The following is a 20,133-nucleotide window of genomic DNA, read 5'->3' as shown; positions in this document are numbered from 1 at the left end:
TTGTGTACGAGCACTCCAATTCCAGGTAGGGTGAGCCGTCCCTATCTTGTTAGTGGTTTTCTTGTGCGTGTATATGCTTATACATATATTAAGCTGCCTGCAAGAACGTTTTTGGTTGTTCATTAGTCGATGCCTCGTGATACATGTGTTTTCAGAACTGATAATTGCTAATTACAAAAACTGAGGCTAGACTTGCATGTTGAGATACTGTACCCTTGTATGTTTATACTTGTGACCTGAAAGTGAATGGGACCTAGACGCGTAGATTCCTAGGGATCCCACGGTGTCGATAACCGTGAACCTCCGGAGGGGGCCGTGCTCCTATGTTTGTCGAGGAAAGATAAGTATAGACAGTGAACCAGTCATAGGAGACTCAGGGCCAGGAAATGGACACTTTCGCTACTTGTAGTCAGAAGTACTACAGAGTAGTTGGCCGGTTCTCGAATTCAGGACGAACCAGGTCGGTCACAGATTTGTTTTATATTAGCCGGCAGGTAAGTATCTCGGAGCTCCAAATTGTGTGAAGCATACTGCATATGCTTTATAAAAGAAAATAAATGTTTGTGGTTGCCTCTTATTAAAAGTATTTTTCGAGAAACGTGCACAATATTATGTAGTAAATATTTTCAAGTATATTGTTTTCAAACCTAGCATGGTTGGGTCGGCCCCTATTGGGCATGCGAGGACGAAAGCTCACCCCTACTATAGTGTGCAGGTTTCGAGCACGTGGTCGGGAAGCATACAGGGGAGGCACATGGCCCGGCTTGGCGCATTTCTCTTTAGTTTTATCAAAAGGAAGGTTTTGGTCCCTTATCGGATTTTGAAGTAACTTGGTTATTTATTTCCTCACTAATTTATTTGTTTTCTATTCACTCATTCACAAAATTTCGAGAGACCCGTAACCCTGGGGCGCGTCTCTCATACTTGTTTGCACTTCGTGATTTGTTATTTTCCAAATTGGACTCCGATTGTAAGCCTAAATCTTTTAGCCCACTTTAAAATTCCGCTTGCGAAAATATGTTGTTCGGTTGCTAGAATATTTTGTGACTTTTGTCCAAGAAAGTGTTTTGTAAACCAGCAACCTAGACTCAAAAGGCCTTGCGGTTTCGGGTTGATGAGCTATCGAGATGTCATTCGTGACATGTCGATTCCTCATTGGCTCGGAGTCGCGGCGCTGTGGGACCCCCCTCTCGGGTCACCACAGTAAAAGTGGTATCAGAGCCCTAGGTTTCGAAGTACTTTGGAAATTGTTTTTGCAAAACTAGCAACCCTTTTCAAATTTTTCAAGTGTTGAATTTGGTTGAGCAAAACACTCGGTTTTCTTGGACATTTTAAAGTATGTTGGTAAAAATATGTTTTGACGTCCCTCCTTTATTTTATTCTTTCCGAAGGATTCCCTATTGCCTCATTTCACTTGCAAATATTTTTCCTTGAGGCTATTTTCTAGTTGTTCAAAGAACTACTGTTGGATTTGAATAGTAAAGACGCCTTTGAGATTTCTTGGAAAATTATTTAGTTTGTCTTTTGTGGTGCTCTAAAGTTTGGTTTAAAGTTTTAAAATTGCCAATGCCGTCATGATGCCACTCGACCACAAACGCTCCAAAGATAGTAAGTATGAACACTAGATAAAGTGTTGGGTAAATTATTAGGGGATTGAGCATTAAGGAGTTAACGATGTTATGTTAGGTGAGTTGATACTCGAAAGTGTGGGTTAGAGATGAAGTTGAAGGGAATATTTGTGCACCCCCATGCTAGCGTTATAGAGTAAATTTTATTGATGGATTAAAGTTGTTGTTCTACATATATTGTTGCACGTATTGAAAAATATAGAGTGTAGTGTGGAGCAGAGTGAAAAATTGAGTAAAAAGTGAGATAATGACCCCTATATAGTCATTTCGATTAGTGGTGTTCATATTTTCGCTCGATTTCCTCTTCTTTCTTCCGAGTGATGGCCCGACTGCAGCGGTTCCCCATCGATGCTCTACGAAAGAAGGTGTGCCTATCGAGTAAGGTAGACATCGCTCAAGTGTTCCCCAAGTGGTAGACTGATAGGGAAACTTGTAATGGCAACACAAACATAAAAATTGAGTATTACTTGAGCTCGGCATCTCCCCAATCTTATTGTTAATTGGTGGAACGATATGAAACTTTGTTGCTTTGGGAGAATCTATTGTTGTCTTATGTAGTGTTGTTGTGTTGACAAAATTATTTTGTTGGGAAACACAAGAAATTGAGGAATGACTAGTAGAGTTACATAAACTATTCTTGGGTTGCCATTGGTCCGCAAAGAATTGAGAAATTATGTTCCCTATAATCAAGGAAATTGTTGGGAAAATAAATGATTGCGGTACTAGCAACATCTCTAAAAGTGGTCAAGAAAAGATCTTTAAATGATTATAACTTCAGCCAGTTTTCTTTACTTCAAGGAATCTTTGATTTCTTTGAAGTCACTACCGCCACGAATTTCGGAACGTGGACGAGTTGGTAGCGCACTCTTGAAAAACAACTTCGAATACGTGGTTACAATGAAGTTGAAATGGTGACGTCAAGGAGTATTTGAAAATTCAGAAGTCGATTTAAGACCTCATTCTACAGGGATGTGGAGAAGGACGGTCAACGTGCCATGTAGAACTACATGTTGTGGCTTCGCCAAAAAAAAAAAAAAAAAAAGGAAAAAAAGGAAAAAAAGAAAAAAAAAAAAAAAAAAAAAAAAAGAGAAGAAGAAGAGAAAAGAAAAGTCGAGAAAGGTTTGAACACAAATACTTGTGTGCAATTGGCGAGCTCATGAGTCTACTATTGGGACAACCATTCCAAAGGTTTCGTTACCTTAAAGGATTGAACTTCGAGTTAGTTTCCTCTTGATGACGATGATTAGCGTGGATGAGCCTAAAGCTTCGGTTCGATACCTTGGTATGGGGTTCGTTTGAAGAGGTATACCCTAATTAGGAACTAGGTACGAACCTTTGTAGACTCAAATTGAAAGAAAAAATTACAAGTCAACAGTAGCTCTCCAGGATTAAAGTATCTCCTAGTTTGCTTGGGGAGAAATCCACTACCCTGGGATTCGAGGCGTGACAAGGTAAAAGACGCGTACGAGTACGAGTTCGAGAATCTAGGTGACAAATTGCGCATTTACCTCACGTACTCGCTTTTGAGACAGGGAATTTGTAACATTTCTTCCACACCAGGAGTTTACATTAACTGTTTGACATTCTTGCCCCTTATTACAAAAGTTGATTTTCGTCTCTTGCATTATTCAAAATGTTTTCCTCATAAGTCAAGAGACTACACCTTAAACAATCGAGTTATCCTTACTGAAGCGTTTTGTTTTACGAAGTTCGAACAATTTAGGTTCTTTAAAAGTTCTACAACCTAGACTTTGAAAACAAGCTCAAAACTATCTTCAAGGCCGTTTTAGCAAAATGCATTTGAAATTATTTCCTTACCTACCAAAAGGGTTCTTGTCAACCAATCTTGTTCGAAAAGTACAGAAGTTGAAAATTTCCTCCAAATCTGTTTTCAAGCGAAATTGAAATTATGAGAATTTTACTATTTTGTCTCTGCAACCACTTGAAATGTAGTTTTACCCAACCTCTACTACTTTTAAATTCCTGAAAATTTTACGACGGTCTCAGTCAGTATTTCTAGATTTGAATCTAGGGATTAGGTTGAAATTGCTTATCCCAAAATTTCAGTCGTGAACTTCAAAATTATTTTCCAACTTCTTGGAAACTTGAAATGTTGGTCTCGTTGTGGTTTTCTTTTCTCTTTGGTTATTCTTTTTATGTAAAACTGGTGGTTGAAAGAATGTTTGTTCACCTATGAATTTACTCAGGACACCCACTTCGAAAGTAAAGGGTTACTTTAGAAGAGAATATTTAGAAATTCCTTTTTCTTGTTGTCAAACGAGGACACAAGGAAATAAAGTGCTTATAACCGATTCAACTGTTTTGGCTTGACCAAAAGTTGAAGGAGCGCTTATGATTTAATTTTTGAGTTTTGACATCAAACGAGTTCGTAAGGGTAAAAATGATAGTTCAAGGTTGGGACCATGAATGGAAATGCTACGAACTTTGCAAATTCTAAGGAGTCAACCTCGATTGGTGATCCTCAAATTTCGTTAAGCCTTATCGAAAAGTATTATTGCAACTTGATGCCTTGAGCATTGGATGGTTTGTTGGTCAATGCTAATCGACCTATTGTTTGGTGTATCTTGACGTGTAGTAGATACCTAGTTATTGCGATTTTACAATGTGACATCAAGTCTACTGAATCGCGTGATTGGTTTCGATGTCATATGGACAAGCTGTCGCAATTGTTTGTTCAAGGAGTAAATAGTATCCGCTAAGTTACGAATAAGGGTGTATAAGGTTTAACAACCAAGATCGTTGATAACTACGAGGTGGACGACAGTGATGAGATCGTTGACGTGTCATTCGTAGTGACGCTCTACGAAACTTATTTAGGTTGACCAATGGAGAAAGCTCGGTTTCTCTCCTTGGTTGCCACTTATATTTAAGGATCAAATTCCCGAGTAATTTTATATTCTCATTAAATGGGAATTGAGCGTAGACGCCAAGTTATTTTCAGTGATTTTGAAAAATAAGCTATTATCGCATGGCTGCAACGAAGTTGCTATTCAGCGAGTTACTTATCGAAAAGAATCATGATTCATGGAGAGAAGTGTATCCTATGAAAAGTATAATAGGAACACTTGGTGAAGTGGAAAGAATAGCCCAGAAATTTGGATATGTAGCTAACGGAAGCACAAAAATGTGGAAGTTTTATGAATGTCATTGTGATGTGTAAAATTGTGATGTGTAAAATAATGCGTGATGGGGCATTCCACGCGAATTGTTTACAAGTAACGCTTGAGAAATTCTCACACTAATGTGTTGGTCATCTACTTGTGGAAACAAGGTTGATAAGTGGACTTACCACTACTTTGTAGTATGCTGTTATTGAGATTTGTGGGTGACTAAGTGTTAGTCCCCGATTTGTTTTAAGGCTCTTCGAATTTTTCAGAAATGCTGAAGCAATAATGCCATTGCCTAGGGTATTGAGCTAAGAGGAGTTGGATGAGATAATGAAATCAAATGTATGCCTATACACACACAATGTGATTAAGGTAAATTGCAATTTGCGAAAAACAAATGGTAATAGAGTTTGATGAGGTCATCCTCATGAGTGAAGTAAGATGAACCATGTGAAAGGTAAAGGTTCGAAATGTGTCAAGGGAAAGTGAAACTATGTCTTGTGCACAGTCGAGTCCGAGGCGAAAAGAAGTAACCTCTCCCATTCATGCATTGGGCAAATTTCGAGGACGAAATTTATTTTAAGGGGGGTAGAGTGTGAGCCCCTGAAAATTTTAGTTAATTTCCGAAAGTAATTTTTCGCCAATAAGATTTTTTCCGCAAGATAATTTAAGTGAAGGAATTTATTTTGGAAATTATTTTGGTATCGAGACCACCTATTGGGCTGACAATTTAAGTTTGGGCCGATATTCTTCCATTTGGGCCTAGAAGGTTATCGAAGATTAGTGAGGCGACTGTTTGTTAAAGTTTCCGACGAAAGACGAATAAAAGAAACGTCACGAGCCCAAAACCGAAAGCAATCAGCTAGGAGAATTGTGTAATTCGTCGAAGGGGCAAATTTGACATTTCTCGTACGTGAGTATAAATAGAATGCTTGGACACCCTAACACCCTAAAAACCATTTCTCCCTCACTCTCGGCCGTACACTCTCTCTCTCCCCGACCTCACTCTCTCGTCCTCTCCCTCTGCCATCGCCGGAACCACATCGTCCGGCCACCGCCTCACATCACCGCTACCACCAATCGGAGCAGCACCTCAATCCAACCTAAACCCATAAGAGATCGAAGCCATGCATCGACCCGGCCTCTCTCTTCCGCTATCCTTCTCTCTGCCACCATCGGAGACTCCATCTCCGGCCACCATCTCCCCACACCGTCTTCACCAATCGACGCAGCATCCAAAACCAACCCAAGCCCGAGCCTTAACGTCGAAATACATCGCCGGCAGCCTCTACCCGTGACCACCCAAGGCTGCGACGCTGCTGCCACTCAACCTCCATCAATTTCTAGCCGCCTTTTCAATACACCGTAGCCTCCTGTGAGCTCAGGGAGCGCCGACCATCAAGCCCCCGACATCCCATCGCCAGAAGACGTCGAACACACATCGCCGGAAACCGAGCTCTGCATGCCTTCGTTCTCTAATCTCCAACGCGAATCGTGCTAAACCACCTCCATGGTTGGAATCAGCGTCTCACGTTTTCCAAAAGTCCAAACACCCGACCTCCGATTCCGACCAGAGCCGCCACACGCGCCGCCGGCGCCGGCGCGTGAGAAACCTTGATGCCGCCGTGAACTCTGCCGGCGTAGTCCTCTTGTTCTGGTAAGCCGTTTTCAAAGCCCCCTTCTGTTATTTGGTTGAGTTTCAGTTCCAAAGTAGTGGATTGCTGATGTTCAAATCTTTTGGTTGATGTTCTTGAATTCGGGACTTGGAGGATGGGAATTGATATGAGAGGGGAGCTTCTGGTCTTGGTATCGATTTCAGTTTTGGTGGGATGGTGAAGACTACAGAAGGACTGCAAGAAGCGGTACGTTATGGAGTTTGTGGTTTCGGCAGAACTAAAAATGGGTAAGGAATGCAGGCTTATGAATTTAAGAGTTTGATTGTTGTTTGGACTTTGAGACTAATTAAATAAGTTGTTGTTCTGTTGTGGAGATGGAGACTTGAGGTTCTTGGATTCCTGCAATTTGGAGTATCGGAGAAGATGAGCTACAGGGGTAGCTTTGGTTGAAATCGAATAAGGTAAGAACTAAGGACCTCAAACTCTATTCTGGATGTGAAATTGGTTGAGTGTTGAATATTGATAGTATTGTTTTTCTGCTAGAGGTCCGAATGGGTTGATAGTGATGGACTGCAGCAACTAGAAATAGCCTCTGGCTGGGGAAAAGAAGAATGGTAAGGGACTTTGTATTTTGGAAACTGTTTGGCCGTGTACTGTTTGTACTGATCAAAGTTATGGTTTTATTGAGTGTGCGTGATATAAATTTGGTTATGGTAATTGAGTGATTGGTTATGTTGGAAATGTCATTGTTATAAGGTGAATGACTAAATCAGTGAGCTCTTTAAAGAAGTTGTAAATTGCAAGTTAAATCGTTGTTGTGAAAGCAAATGTTGAGCATGAGTAACTATCAATGTTAAGTGGAGGTGGGTAATGAAAATGGTGGATTTTATTTGATTGAGCTAAATTAGGATATTGGATTCACGTTCAGGAAATAAGGTTAAAGTCGGAGTTTCTAGTGTTGCCATATCCCGAAGTTATCGTAAGAATGTAATAATTCGGGAATGGTAATTACTATTTATTTGTTAGTATTTAATGATTAAGTAAAATGAGGTCAAACCAGTTGACCGGAATTTTAACATGGAAAGAAGTGTGATCACCATCTATCGAATGAGCTCACTACGTTAAGTGAATTGTTCGGCAATGGAATTTGTTATTTGTTTTCTTAAAAGTAAAAAGGGCAAAGAAATAAAGACCAAAGTGCTAAGCATGACCACCATATCCCAAATGGTTCCAATGCAATATCATTTGGATTATTTGGGAATGGATAGTATATTTTTATGTTAAAGGTTAATTCAATGGACTTTTAGGAAATTAAGTGAATGCCTTAGGTGCTCGATTGATTAAGTTAATGACGTCAAGTTACTTATTGGTTTACTTTTATTATAAAGGACTCGAGCGTGTGCACGTGAAGTTGGAAGAAGTATCGAAAGTTCGAAACGCAGCTAATTGTGTACGAGCACTCCAATTCCAGGTAGGGTGAGCCGTCCCTATCTTGTTAGTGGTTTTCTTGTGCGTGTATATGCTTATACATATATTAAGCTGCCTGCAAGAACGTTTTTGGTTGTTCATTAGTCGATGCCTCGTGATACATGTGTTTTCAGAACTGATAATTGCTAATTACAAAAACTGAGGCTAGACTTGCATGTTGAGATACTGTACCCTTGTATGTTTATACTTGTGACCTGAAAGTGAATGGGACCTAGACGCGTAGATTCCTAGGGATCCCACGGTGTCGATAACCGTGAACCTCCGGAGGGGGCCGTGCTCCTATGTTTGTCGAGGAAAGATAAGTATAGACAGTGAACCAGTCATAGGAGACTCAGGGCCAGGAAATGGACACTTTCGCTACTTGTAGTCAGAAGTACTACAGAGTAGTTGGCCGGTTCTCGAATTCAGGACGAACCAGGTCGGTCACAGATTTGTTTTATATTAGCCGGCAGGTAAGTATCTCGGAGCTCCAAATTGTGTGAAGCATACTGCATATGCTTTATAAAAGAAAATAAATGTTTGTGGTTGCCTCTTATTAAAAGTATTTTTCGAGAAACGTGCACAATATTATGTAGTAAATATTTTCAAGTATATTGTTTTCAAACCTAGCATGGTTGGGTCGGCCCCTATTGGGCATGCGAGGACGAAAGCTCACCCCTACTATAGTGTGCAGGTTTCGAGCACGTGGTCGGGAAGCATACAGGGGAGGCACATGGCCCGGCTTGGCGCATTTCTCTTTAGTTTTATCAAAAGGAAGGTTTTGGTCCCTTATCGGATTTTGAAGTAACTTGGTTATTTATTTCCTCACTAATTTATTTGTTTTCTATTCACTCATTCACAAAATTTCGAGAGACCCGTAACCCTGGGGCGCGTCTCTCATACTTGTTTTCACTTCGTGATTTGTTATTTTCCAAATTGGACTCCGATTGTAAGCCTAAATCTTTTAGCCCACTTTAAAATTCCGCTTGCGAAAATATGTTGTTCGGTTGCTAGAATATTTTGTGACTTTTGTCCAAGAAAGTGTTTTGTAAACCAGCAACCTAGACTCAAAAGGCCTTGCGGTTTCGGGTTGATGAGCTATCGAGATGTCATTCGTGACATGTCGATTCCTCATTGGCTCGGAGTCGCGGCGCTGTGGGACCCCCCTCTCGGGTCACCACATTACCGGCCGGACCTAGCGGGCTTTTACCGGCCGGGCCTAGCGGGCCTTTGGCAGGTCAGGCCGGCTTTTTGCGGGCTTTTTGCGGGCCGGCCCACTACCCACCGAGGCGGACTTTTGCGGGCTTTTTAACGAGTCGGGCCGGGCTTTTAGCCCTCAAGGCCGGCGGGCCTCCATTGGCCCACTTGATCCGCAGGCTTTTTGTTGAGGCCTATAATAAACATATCTTTAAATGTTTAGGAAAAAAAACTTATGTTAAAACAAAGATATAAATGTTTTATTTTATTGTTTTGAAAACATTAATAGCATTGGTGAATTTAAAAAAGAACATTATCTCACCACAGAAAGTTCTTCGTAAAAATTTTTAATAATAATGAATTGGCCCGCAATAAATCAGTGTTCGGTCCTAAACCCCGCCCATAATGAGCTCGAGCCAGACCAGCCCATGGGTCAATATATCTCGGCCCAACCCGACTTGCAACAATGGACCGCGCCGACCCGGCCGACCCTTTATCATGCTTGGACCATGCTGAGCCGCTACTAAACGGGCCAAGGTCGTGCCAAAGCGGCCCGTTTGATACGTCTACAAGGATTACACAAATGCTACCAGCTGAGAAACAACAAACAATCTCACACAGCTTCATAGAGATTACTCATACGGGCAGAAAGATTCAGGCATTCACCTAAGCAATCAACATACTAGGTTTTTATGCAAATCACCTGCCAAGGACCATCATATTATATCAAAAGTAATTCTGCATGAGATATCAGTTATCCATTGAGGTCATCAATACAATCACTACTACAAACGATTGGCATCCAAAATACATGTTACTACAGAATAAAGTCCGAATAGCTTGATCTCCATCAAATTCAGGATGTTGATAATCATTTCTCAGATCAATCATCATTTCCCCCTAGTCATAGAGTAACAAAAAGAGTCACAATTAGAGTTGGCTAGAGTAGAGGTCAAGGTCGAGATTCAGAGAGATGGTTTAAATACACTTACGTGTTCATCATGAGAGTTATGTTATCTCCTTTAAGAAGAATCCTTCCTGAAAAGAGAATAAATAAACAAAACAATTTAGAGTTTACACAAATACGGAGCCAACAGAAAACGAGCAAGGGGAGGGAGGGGACTCACCTAGTGTCTTTCTGGTATTCTTCTTGATGCTCACTTCTTCAGCATCATCTAGAACCAAATTCATGTACTCATCAAAACCCTGTACAACCAGCAAAGAAATTAAGATAATTATTCAACTCAGCTCACATATGCATGAAAAATGCTGACCACAGAGAGGGAGAGAGAATGTGCATATATGAGGACGCTGATTAGTGATTACACTCTTTATTATGTTGGCTTCCTTATTTATCTGTGGCAACAGTTCAATTGAGACAAATTGTCTTCACATTTGTTGGAGAAAATAGGACTAAAGAAGACATGTAACTGAATTATAGCAAAAAAATATGACAAATGGAGATAAATAAAGTCAGCAAGCATATCCCCTAACAGTGATGAAATCAGGAATAATATGGTTCAAGACATCCGGTATAAGGCATCACAAGAAGAAAAGACATACGTGTGAGTGTTCCATCTTCTTCAAAATTCAGAATCCCATCCCAGTTCCCAACCCCAATCTAAACAACAAGGCAAAAGCTGATGTGCTTAACATAAAAATGCCAACCAGTGCTGTATTTGCTCCTACTATATTCCAACTTTAATCCTACAGCTTATCTTTTTGTTTTTCTTGTTTGTTATGGCTAGAAGTACAATAGAGTTTTGCTATCATTTCAGCAACACAATAGCCTAAAGTTCCAGTTCTGCATCAGTTGGAGCTTATAGGTTACAAAACTTGTTGGCTCAAGACTGCTGAGTCATTTTGGAAGCTACAAATGAGTCTGCTACACCATAAGAAACTGACTTTAAGGTTTGGAAAAAGAGATTGACACAGATTTTACATTCGACCCAAATTTCATTTGCACTAGACAATTTTTTTGTACATTATTAGGTCGATCAATTCACCCAGAATTTAGTGGGACACTTCAGTAGAAATATTCAAGCTACCACATTACTTTGAGTTAACTCAATGATCTAGTCTTGCACATATATCACTCAACCGAAAAAGTGAAGATTCCATTAAAAACAGAAAAATACTAATGACAGTACAGGATTAACATCAAATTGCCATATTGCTTCTGACTCTGATAAGGTTAAAAAAATTTAGTTTCACATGAACGAGAGATAGAATATTGGCTACTCGTGTTGTTTAGATTGTTTCACACTTCAATTATTCTTTACCATCCACCTCAATAGCTACTATCTCTATGTCGGCATGTAAAAATGGACCATTTGCACCAACATAAAAAAAACGATTCTATTTCAGAGGGCACAGTTCAAATCAAAGAATGTCAATATATGTGCAACCATATGTACATATTCGCACACGAGTCCTATTGTCCTAAGCCTTTATACATCCATTCTATCCACAGACCTACAATGCAGCTTATGTGACGTAGCTTTAGTAATAATTACAAGCTTAATTGAAAGCAAAAAAAAATCAAACTTACAATGATTCGACCTTCAATCCTGACGTCTTTCTGTTCAAAGAGCCAAATCTGAATTCGAGCTTTCTGAAACCAGAATTTTCAAACAATAAAAAACCCTAGATCCGATGCGAGGTTTATGAAAAAAAAAACCCAAACGAAAAATTCAAGCAAAAAAAAGAGGAGGGACTTACACTCTGGAGGAACCTGAAAATCAAGTTCTGAAGTAGCGAAACCCCCAGGAAAGCCAAGAAAACAGAACGAAGAATTGTCAGCTAAAGGTTAATAAAGAAAAACAGAGAAACGGGGAGATGGAGAAGAGAACGTACAATGGGCTGGGTCATGATCCTCTGAACTTTGGTGCTGGCCATGGCTGCGAAAGTTGCGAGGGTTCTGGGTCGCAGAGAGAGAGAGAGAGAGAGAGGGTTTAGCGCAAGACTTTGACGGAGGGTAGTAGCAAAGCAAATTGTGAGAGAAAAGGGTCGCCTGAGGCGAAGGTGTAGAGTGTAGACTGTAGAGCGAGACAAGAATTTCCCAAATAATTTGGGGCCCAAGCCCAACTGAGATTATTTTGGGTAAATCCTGAATGAAGGTGTATCCGTTTACATATATTTATTGGGGGTTTAGGGTTTAGGGTTTAGGACACCCCCGGATAAAAATGGTATTTCTAAATGTATCTCGTAAAAATCTTAGTACACTCAGCAAATTATAATTTATATAAAAATTTCTTGGGCAACTTTTCCCACAATACTCTCGTCTTGACGAGCCCCGCGGAACTCTTCTTTCCCAATAAGTTTTCATTGATAATGGATATTTCTCTACTCTTAATTCGTTAAAGAAATGGAAAGTTTAATTATGATTCCCAGTGTGAAACCCATACTATGGTAGAGCATCAACAACGAATAATTCATCAACCCATCTTATGATTCAAGAAGGCTTTTGTAGATGGATAATTCATCGGCATAGTTGTGTCCCAATTTTCAGGCTTTTAAAGTTTAACCACGGCAATTAGATATTCATAGACCAAATGGTGGACGAGATATATTCACAATTGTAGTTTTGTAGGCTAAGAGTAAAAATAATTAATAAAGGGGCGTCAAAGCATTCTTCCTCATAGCCCAGCCCTAGAAACCATTCCCAGAGATACCTAGAATTAGGCCGACAAGCCTCACTGCACAAGGCAATGGATGAATGGATCAAGCCTAAGAAAACCCAATCTTGATAAGACTCACTGCACAAGGTAATGGATCAAGCCTAAGAAAAATTGGGCCATACCCACATGACAGATAAGTGGGCTAGGCCCTGCATTTTGCTTACGAAGCAATCGCAAAGAGGCTCAGTCGAAGTTTCATGGGCCGTAAGAGAAACACGTCGGCCCATTAAGGTTTTATTTTATGTCTAGCTAGTCTTGACTCAAGCTAAACACAAGGACAAAAATGAAATTCATTAGAGCCAGCTGAAGCCAACTAGCGCGTTAAGAGAGAGTAATGCATTCAAAACTGTCGTTACCAAACTTGGAGAAATCAGCTTGAATGACCATTTTTGACTCCTCAATTGTCAGTGGGTAGATCAAGAGGATTTAACTGTCAAATTTCAAATTTGCAAAAAAAAATAATATCAGTCATTTAGGCCATAAATGTATCTTTTCTTCATTCAATATTTTTTTTAATTAATCCCAAATTGGGTTCAATTTCATTCATCACAAGTTAAAATGATCATTACATACCCTCCACCTGCCTTCTATAGACAGATCAAAAAGTTGTGGTAGTATCTACAGCGATTATTTCTAGTCAACCCATTAGACATCAAATTCATAGATATAACTTAAATTCTCCTTTGATACTACTTCAGATGATTCGCTAGAAACACATAGAATGTACCAAAAAAGTGCCTAGCTCCCTAAAAATAAAGGTACTTATCGAAAATATCCCAAATGAGAGCAGCAAGAAGCCCAACACCTGCCTTCTCCAGAAAACCAATGCCGCCGCCGCAACACCAACTAGTTGGCGGGCTAAATGTCGCCGACCCGCCAACCCGCATGCCATAGACCTGCCTACCACCGTCAACAATAGGACGCCGCAATGCCCCGACATCTCCAGCAGAGGAATCCTGTTGGCCTCCATCATATCTAGCTGCACCGCGCTCATTTCTTTAATTTGTTTAAGTTACTGTTTCTTGATAAATATTATTTCTTATTAAAAAGAAAAAGAAAAGAGGTAGCTGGTTTATGAGAACGAGAGAATCATCATCAAACTTAGCTCAGTAAGGAAGGAAACAAAATTAAGAGCATCTCCAATAACTTCATTAATTTTGTAAATATAATTTGCAAATAAGGAAATGAAGCTGTTGGAAATGCTTTAAGCATTTACAGAAGTCAAAAATGTCATATTGCAGTCTGAGTGTATATAACTACCCTAAATACATAGCTCGACATGGTATCGTCGTGATCGAGCTGAGTCTGAGCATAAGCCGTCTCTAGAAAGACGCTCTGCTACCTTTGCTAGCCTTGAATACTATTTGACACTGTCAAGTACAAAATAAACAATTAGGCAATATGACAACCAACAGATGACATTCTCATCGTGATAACAAGAATTTTGCCTGTAACATGGAAATAGACAGGCAAATAAGAGCTGGACCCAAGAATGTGAAACTGAATATTACTGAAAAACAGACAACAAAGGAATACTCGATCCGTATGAAACTTCAAACTCCAGAATCAGTATTTTGACACAAACTAGAGAGGGAAGTTTCTTACAAAACCTGCCTTTAGAATACAGACACCATATGCACCTAGGCATTTCCAACAGTACCAACATGAATGCTTGCAAATGGCGAGAATATCAATAGTACCAAAAGTCACTATTAAATGTCATATCATATATAAAAGTTGATTTAGTTCTTTGTGTTATAGTAACTTATAACATTTTACGTTTGCACAAGCGATGATCAAGTACATTCTTATATGTTTACATACGCACATCCAAATAATAATTAACCAGATTATGCAAGTGCATGAGGATTGAGTAGCGTTTACCTTTAGTAAATCAATTTGATAGAGATTTTTGGCCATGCAACAGTCATTGCAAAAGCTTCACAAAGCTGTGTGCAGAGGAGCCTAGATTGGTTGGTGAGGCAGTATATGCCAACATGGATTATGGGGGAGTCATTAACCATTTGCAGTGGAGACAGTGTCTGATCCTTGGTATTCAGAGTGAATGGACAAGTTGGAGAGGTCATTGGTGATATGGTTTGTACTCCAGATACCATCAAAGTCTTTACAAACTGAGATCTTCATCAAACAGTTCTTCAGTCCAGACCTTCCAACTATCAAACGCTGTTCTTTCAATAAGAATGCTACCAACTAGATTGGTTCATCAGGTACAGAAAGAAAAGAGAAACCAAAAAAAAATTATATCTCTGAAACACAGAACATGGAGTAGGAATATAAGAAAGCAATCCTACAGACCACATGTCTATGCATTGTATTTCCTTTTCAGAGCCTGACATCAATCCAATAATAGAAGAAATTAATCCTACAGACCACAAAAGCAAAAAATGCAAACCAACATTATTAACATTATGATCCTAGCTACAGCGATAGCTTTTATGCTTAGAATACTCAAGTAGTCATGAAGAAATAATCTTGCTGGATCATTTAATAGTCATAATAAAGGAGAGAAAAAGAAAGGCAAACCATCTTCATTTCCTTTAAATTCCCACATTTTCTTGCAATGTCTGTTTTAGTGCAAAATTGCATCAAAATGTCTGTTGACTAATCTGACTTACAATGAACTTGGTAAAATTAGATCTTTCACAAAGCCTGCCCTTCATTGACTCCAAATGCAAGGGTCCCATAATTTTCTCAGACATAATACCCCTTTAAGACCACTTCTTGATGCAGGATATCATCGAAACATATAAACATTGACTAGTCTGACAACATTGAATTTGGTAAAATGAAATCTTTGACTAACCTGACCACCACATTTGGGCTTAATGTGTCCACTACTTGCCTATCCAGTAGACTCCCTGTTTCCCTTGCCCCCTTCATCAGCTTTTTGATCGGGATACTATTACCTAGTTCCTAAACTTCGACACATACGTCTCTCATATCCAGACTATTGGATTAATAGTCATCAAATGAATATTTTTCGCACCCTTTGCTCAGCAACAACTAGGAAAGTGCACAAAATGCTAACAGTAAGTAGTCAGTTACATAATGGAGCACAAGTATTTCACCAAAATTCCCGACAAGAGCAAAAACCATTTTTGAAATGGTGAAACCTTTTAGCATCCCTGACAATGATTTCCCTCCCCAAACAACTTGATGCGATCTTCATAAAAGAATGACAATCCCCACAAATTCTAAGATTCTTCATGATCCTGATAGGTGCAGTGGAGGGTAAGCACATCAACCCAAAAGTAAAAGCAAGTTTTTCACTATGATGCCTCAGAAGTTCATGTTTTCTGCTCTCTTCGACATAATGAAGATCATGTTCAATCTCAGCCTTGTAACCCATCATCCTTAATTCTTCCACCAATTGGTCTAACTTAGAGTATATCTCAGAAATTCTGGGATGTTTTCTCTCTCCAACCATAAATGAGTGAACTTTGTCCTTGATTTCAATCCAACTCTTCCCTCTTTCCTTCTTCAACTCACTTTCTTTAAGAAGCTTCCTTGTTCTTGCAACCTCCTCCCACTTATTATTTGCTGCATAAATATTTGACAACAAAATGAGGTTCCCTGCACTGTTCGGTTCTATCTCAGACAAGTGCTTAGCTGCTATCTCAGCTAAATGAAAATTTCCATGGATCCTACAAGAAGCTAACAGTGAACCCCACATAGAAGCAGTAGCATCAAATGGCATATTCTCAATCAAATTATGGGCTTCAAGAATCAACCCTGACCGACCTAAAATATCAACCATGCATGCATGGTGAACAACATTTGGGGACACATTATGTTCTGTTATCATGAGGTTGAAATATTTCCTTCCACTTTCAACCAATCCCATATGACTACAAGCAGTTAATACAGATATATACGCTACTTCACTTGGGAGCATACCTGTCTGCTGCATTTTCTCAAATAAGATCATCACCTCTAGGGAGCAAGCATGTCTAGAAAACCCAGAAATCATGGCATTCCACAAAACAGTGTTCCTGTCCTCCATACCTTGAAACACAGTGTATGCTTCTCCAATGCTACCACATTTTGAATACATGTCTATCAGAGAGGAAACGATATAGATATTTAAACCAAATCCAGTTTTAAACAACAATGCATGCACCTGCTTCCCTTCTATCAAAGCTGCCAGACCTGCACAAGCACAAATAGCAGAAGAGATTGTAAACTGGTTATGTTCTAGTCCTATCATTTGAGCTCTGTGGAGCAACACCAAAGCCTCCTCATAGAGCCCATTTTGCACATACCCAGCAACCATTGAACTCCACGTGACATCACTCCTCTCTGGCATCGACTCAAAAACAAAACTTGCATCCTTTATCAATCCAGACTTTGAATAAACGTCAAGCAATGCAGTCCCCACATAGACATTCAAAACCATTGCTACCTTAATAGCAAAAGCATGAAGCTGTTTACACTCAGACACAGCACATTTCACAGCACAAGCGAAAAGAACACTTGAAACAGTGAATTCACTAAATTGGTTTTCTTCTCTTTGCATACGTACGAAAACACTAAGAGCTTCTTGTTCCTCCCCATTCCGGGCAAGTGACCCAATCATAGTATTCCATGAAACTAAGCTCCTTTCAGGCATTTCATCAAACACTTTTCTAGCGCAATTATGGAAGCCACATTTTGAATACATGTTAATAAGCATGTTAGACGTTAAAGTGTTCGATTGTAATCCAACACGAATACTCTGTGCATGGCAGGCCTTTCCTTCCATAGGTGCACCTGTTCTTGCACTACTTTGCAAGATTTGATGCAAAAGCGATATATGAGTGGCACTTGTGCCCAACCAAACAAGGCATTCTTGGTCTCTGGGTCTATCAGCTTTAGCATTGCCAATGGCTGAGAATTTTCTATAATATATCTGAGCTGTGCTACTGTTAAACAATCCTTCCTTGTATCTCCTTAAGGTTCTCATACCATTGCTTGCAGCATGGTGAATCGTTTCCTGCAAATTCAATGTTCAAAACTCAGCAGCATAACATGAAGAAGTAATGGAAATCTACTCATAAATAAATAAATAAATAAATACAAGAACCACAGATAAACTCAAGGAAGTGGGAGCAAAAACCTTTGTCTATATTCCACAGAAAAAGTGAAATATATCCATACATTTGCAAAGAATCGAGTTGTACACATATGGTCAAAGTCAAATTATATCCTTTTCTATATCATTAATTCCTACATATGATAAAAGCTAAGAAATTTAAACATGTTGAAGGAAGGGGAGGAGGGTCAAACTGTTTCTGCAATGTAGGTAAAGAAGTATTTATATGGGATTCAGACTTTCTCAGGGAAGTGCAGGGTGGGACAACATATTAGTTTCTACATGTCCATTTCTTTTGGTGAAATGTGTAGTCTTGCTCTTATCATCATCTATTTTCTATATCACTGCACAGACATATATTCGTTTCTCATCTTTCTGCAGTCACTAAAGAGGGAGGAGCATGTAACCAAAAGAAAAGGGGGAGAACCAACCCGAAAGTTACAGAATTTTTTGAAAAGTGACCTGATTTTGAAAACAAACACAATCATTCTGTAGTCTCTTTCCATGATTTAATACTAGCTTTTCATTCAAAACTTAATTAGTCGAGTTATCAAATTTCCACTATCAGGTATTTTGTTTTGACATTACTGAAAAGTTAGTGAGGAAGTCTAATACAAGTAGATGTGCTGTAAGTATGGGCAATATAATCCCCAAATACAGAGAATGACAAGCCCCGAAACGAAAGCACCCACATTCAAACTCAAATAAGGATTTGCCGACTCTTATAGCACCCCCAACACAATATAACATAAACAATTTTTCACCCTGCACTCTTGCTTTGATTTAAGCTGAGACTATAATGTACATCATCAAACACAACATTTGGTAAATAACAGCATTGACATTGTCGAAACTCGAAAGTGGGTTGTCCCTGATAGCTTCAAAGGACCAATAAATGACTGGTATACACAACTAAATATCAGCAAGATTGCAGCTTTTCATAATAAAAATTCTACTTTGCTAGAAAATTAGAGTTTTGGGCATGATTTACACTTTGTTTCATTTGTTTTTCTGTCTGGAATTAATAGAGAACAGAAATCTAAACACCACAGTGAAGTCTGAAATGAACCCAACAAAATACCGAATCACCCAACACCAGATTAAAATCAGAAACCCCGAAATGCAGAACTGACCTTGTGGAATTTATATGGCAGCAGAGACCCAATTGGAAGCTTTGTAATCCCAAGTTCACAAGGAAATTTAGGCGCGGGTCCAAGTAAAAGAGTTCGGAGCAAATTTTGAATGGGTTGCTGGGCATATATGGAGAAAATGGCCTGCAATCTGGGTTTTGTTTACGGATCAAAGCGGTTCATAAACGGGTCGGTTATAACCGGTCGGCAAAATATGCTGGGCCACCCTTGCCAATTTTTACTCAAAGAGTTCGGTTGATTTGTGGCTCATTAGATATTTAGATTTGTGTTAAAGAAAAAAAAAAAAAAAACAGAGTTGAGCTGAAACTTAATACTAAGGGCATCTCCAACAACGAGACCAAAAGCCATTTTGACTTTCCCAAACCAAATTCACCATGACTTGGGTTGGAGATTTTGGCTTAGTTTGGGAATGCTTTTGAAACTGCTTTTGAGATCAAAAGCGCTTTTAGAAATGTTTGGGCTGTTTGGTAAACTGTCAAGAAATAGCTTTTGACCCGAAGCACTTCTCCCAACCTCCGAAATGGAGAAGCTATAATTCGTAGCTTTTGATTTCAGCTTCTACGGGAATCAAAGTCGGGACGCAGATGATTAAATGAAATTTTGCTCAACTATCCGAATTGTCCTCAGGCTTTTCTCAAATTGACATCCTTCTCGCACTCCTCCCTCTGGAAAAGCCCCAGCAAAGATCTCGACGGCTTCATCTATAGTGCCTCCACCTCTTCCTCTTCCCTCTTCGTCGACGCCTTGAATTCCATTCAAATCCAGTTCCCTGAAGGCTTCTCTCCCGCCGCTCCAGCTTATGCCTCCTCCATCCACCCCAATTTGCTCTGCAGACGACCACCGACACCAATACCCTGCTCCCTAAATCAATTCTTTGTGTTGCTTCTCCGAAGATAGAGGTCGGGAAAGTGGCCGGAGCTGAAATCTGGAAAAGAAAAGGAGGAGGGTTTTGTGTGGGTAAGAGCAGCGATGGTGGGAAGAAGGGGAGGGGTGCCCAATTTGAATTACGTGGTGGCCTTAGACAAATTCTCAAGGACCTGAACAAGAGGATTCCTGATAACATCATCAGTACGCCCCAATCAATCAGTTCACCTTCATTCCTTGGTGACTCTCATTTTCTATTAACTCTGGTTTTGGGTTTTGGTTGAATTTCGTTGCAATTTTATGTTGATTT

General features: G+C 39.6%; 2 protein-coding genes and 1 long non-coding RNA gene across 6 annotated transcripts; 1 reads left to right on the top strand and 2 right to left on the bottom strand.

Annotated features, from left to right (window-relative positions):
• Nucleotides 1–5,826: 5,826 nt before the first annotated feature.
• LOC112187666 lies at nucleotides 5,827–7,818 on the top strand. 2 transcript variants are annotated; one of them, XR_005805121.1, is made up of 5 exons: nucleotides 5,827–6,413; nucleotides 6,526–6,659; nucleotides 6,747–6,833; nucleotides 6,916–6,986; nucleotides 7,761–7,818. It is a non-coding gene; the product is annotated as an uncharacterized LOC112187666 (long non-coding RNA). The 2 variants fall into 2 exon arrangements; XR_002931154.2 differs by lacking the exon at nucleotides 5,827–6,413 and having other exon boundaries at nucleotides 6,446–6,659.
• A 1,905-nt stretch (nucleotides 7,819–9,723) lies between these two features.
• LOC112187655 (small nuclear ribonucleoprotein E) lies at nucleotides 9,724–12,051 on the bottom strand. The gene is made up of 6 exons (XM_024326540.2): nucleotides 11,893–12,051; nucleotides 11,758–11,784; nucleotides 11,588–11,650; nucleotides 10,164–10,242; nucleotides 10,029–10,074; nucleotides 9,724–9,936 (listed from the first exon to the last, which is right to left on the bottom strand). Exons 1-6 carry the CDS (start codon nucleotides 11,932–11,934, stop codon nucleotides 9,927–9,929), a joined length of 267 nt encoding a protein of 88 aa, XP_024182308.1. The 5' UTR covers nucleotides 11,935–12,051; the 3' UTR covers nucleotides 9,724–9,926.
• A 1,222-nt stretch (nucleotides 12,052–13,273) lies between these two features.
• Nucleotides 13,274–19,165, bottom strand: LOC112187339 (pentatricopeptide repeat-containing protein At5g04780, mitochondrial). 3 transcript variants are annotated; one of them, XR_005805144.1, is made up of 4 exons: nucleotides 18,942–19,165; nucleotides 15,541–17,709; nucleotides 14,601–14,927; nucleotides 13,275–14,086 (listed from the first exon to the last, which is right to left on the bottom strand). XR_005805144.1 is itself a non-coding variant. In XM_040513095.1 (2 exons), exon 2 carries the CDS (start codon nucleotides 17,677–17,679, stop codon nucleotides 15,802–15,804), a length of 1,878 nt encoding a protein of 625 aa, XP_040369029.1. In that variant the 5' UTR covers nucleotides 17,680–17,709; nucleotides 18,942–19,165; the 3' UTR covers nucleotides 13,274–15,801. The 3 variants fall into 3 exon arrangements, 1 of the variants encoding a protein (XP_040369029.1); XR_005805145.1 differs by having other exon boundaries at nucleotides 14,601–16,277; nucleotides 16,635–17,709; XM_040513095.1 differs by having other exon boundaries at nucleotides 13,274–17,709.
• Between the last annotated feature and the right edge of the window lie 968 nt (nucleotides 19,166–20,133).

Source organism: Rosa chinensis, chromosome 1, assembly GCF_002994745.2.
Source record: "Rosa chinensis cultivar Old Blush chromosome 1, RchiOBHm-V2, whole genome shotgun sequence".
Taxonomy (NCBI): domain Eukaryota; kingdom Viridiplantae; phylum Streptophyta; class Magnoliopsida; order Rosales; family Rosaceae; genus Rosa; species Rosa chinensis.
The sequence above is the reverse complement of the archived record's forward strand: the minus strand, read 5'-3'. Positions and strand labels throughout refer to the sequence as shown.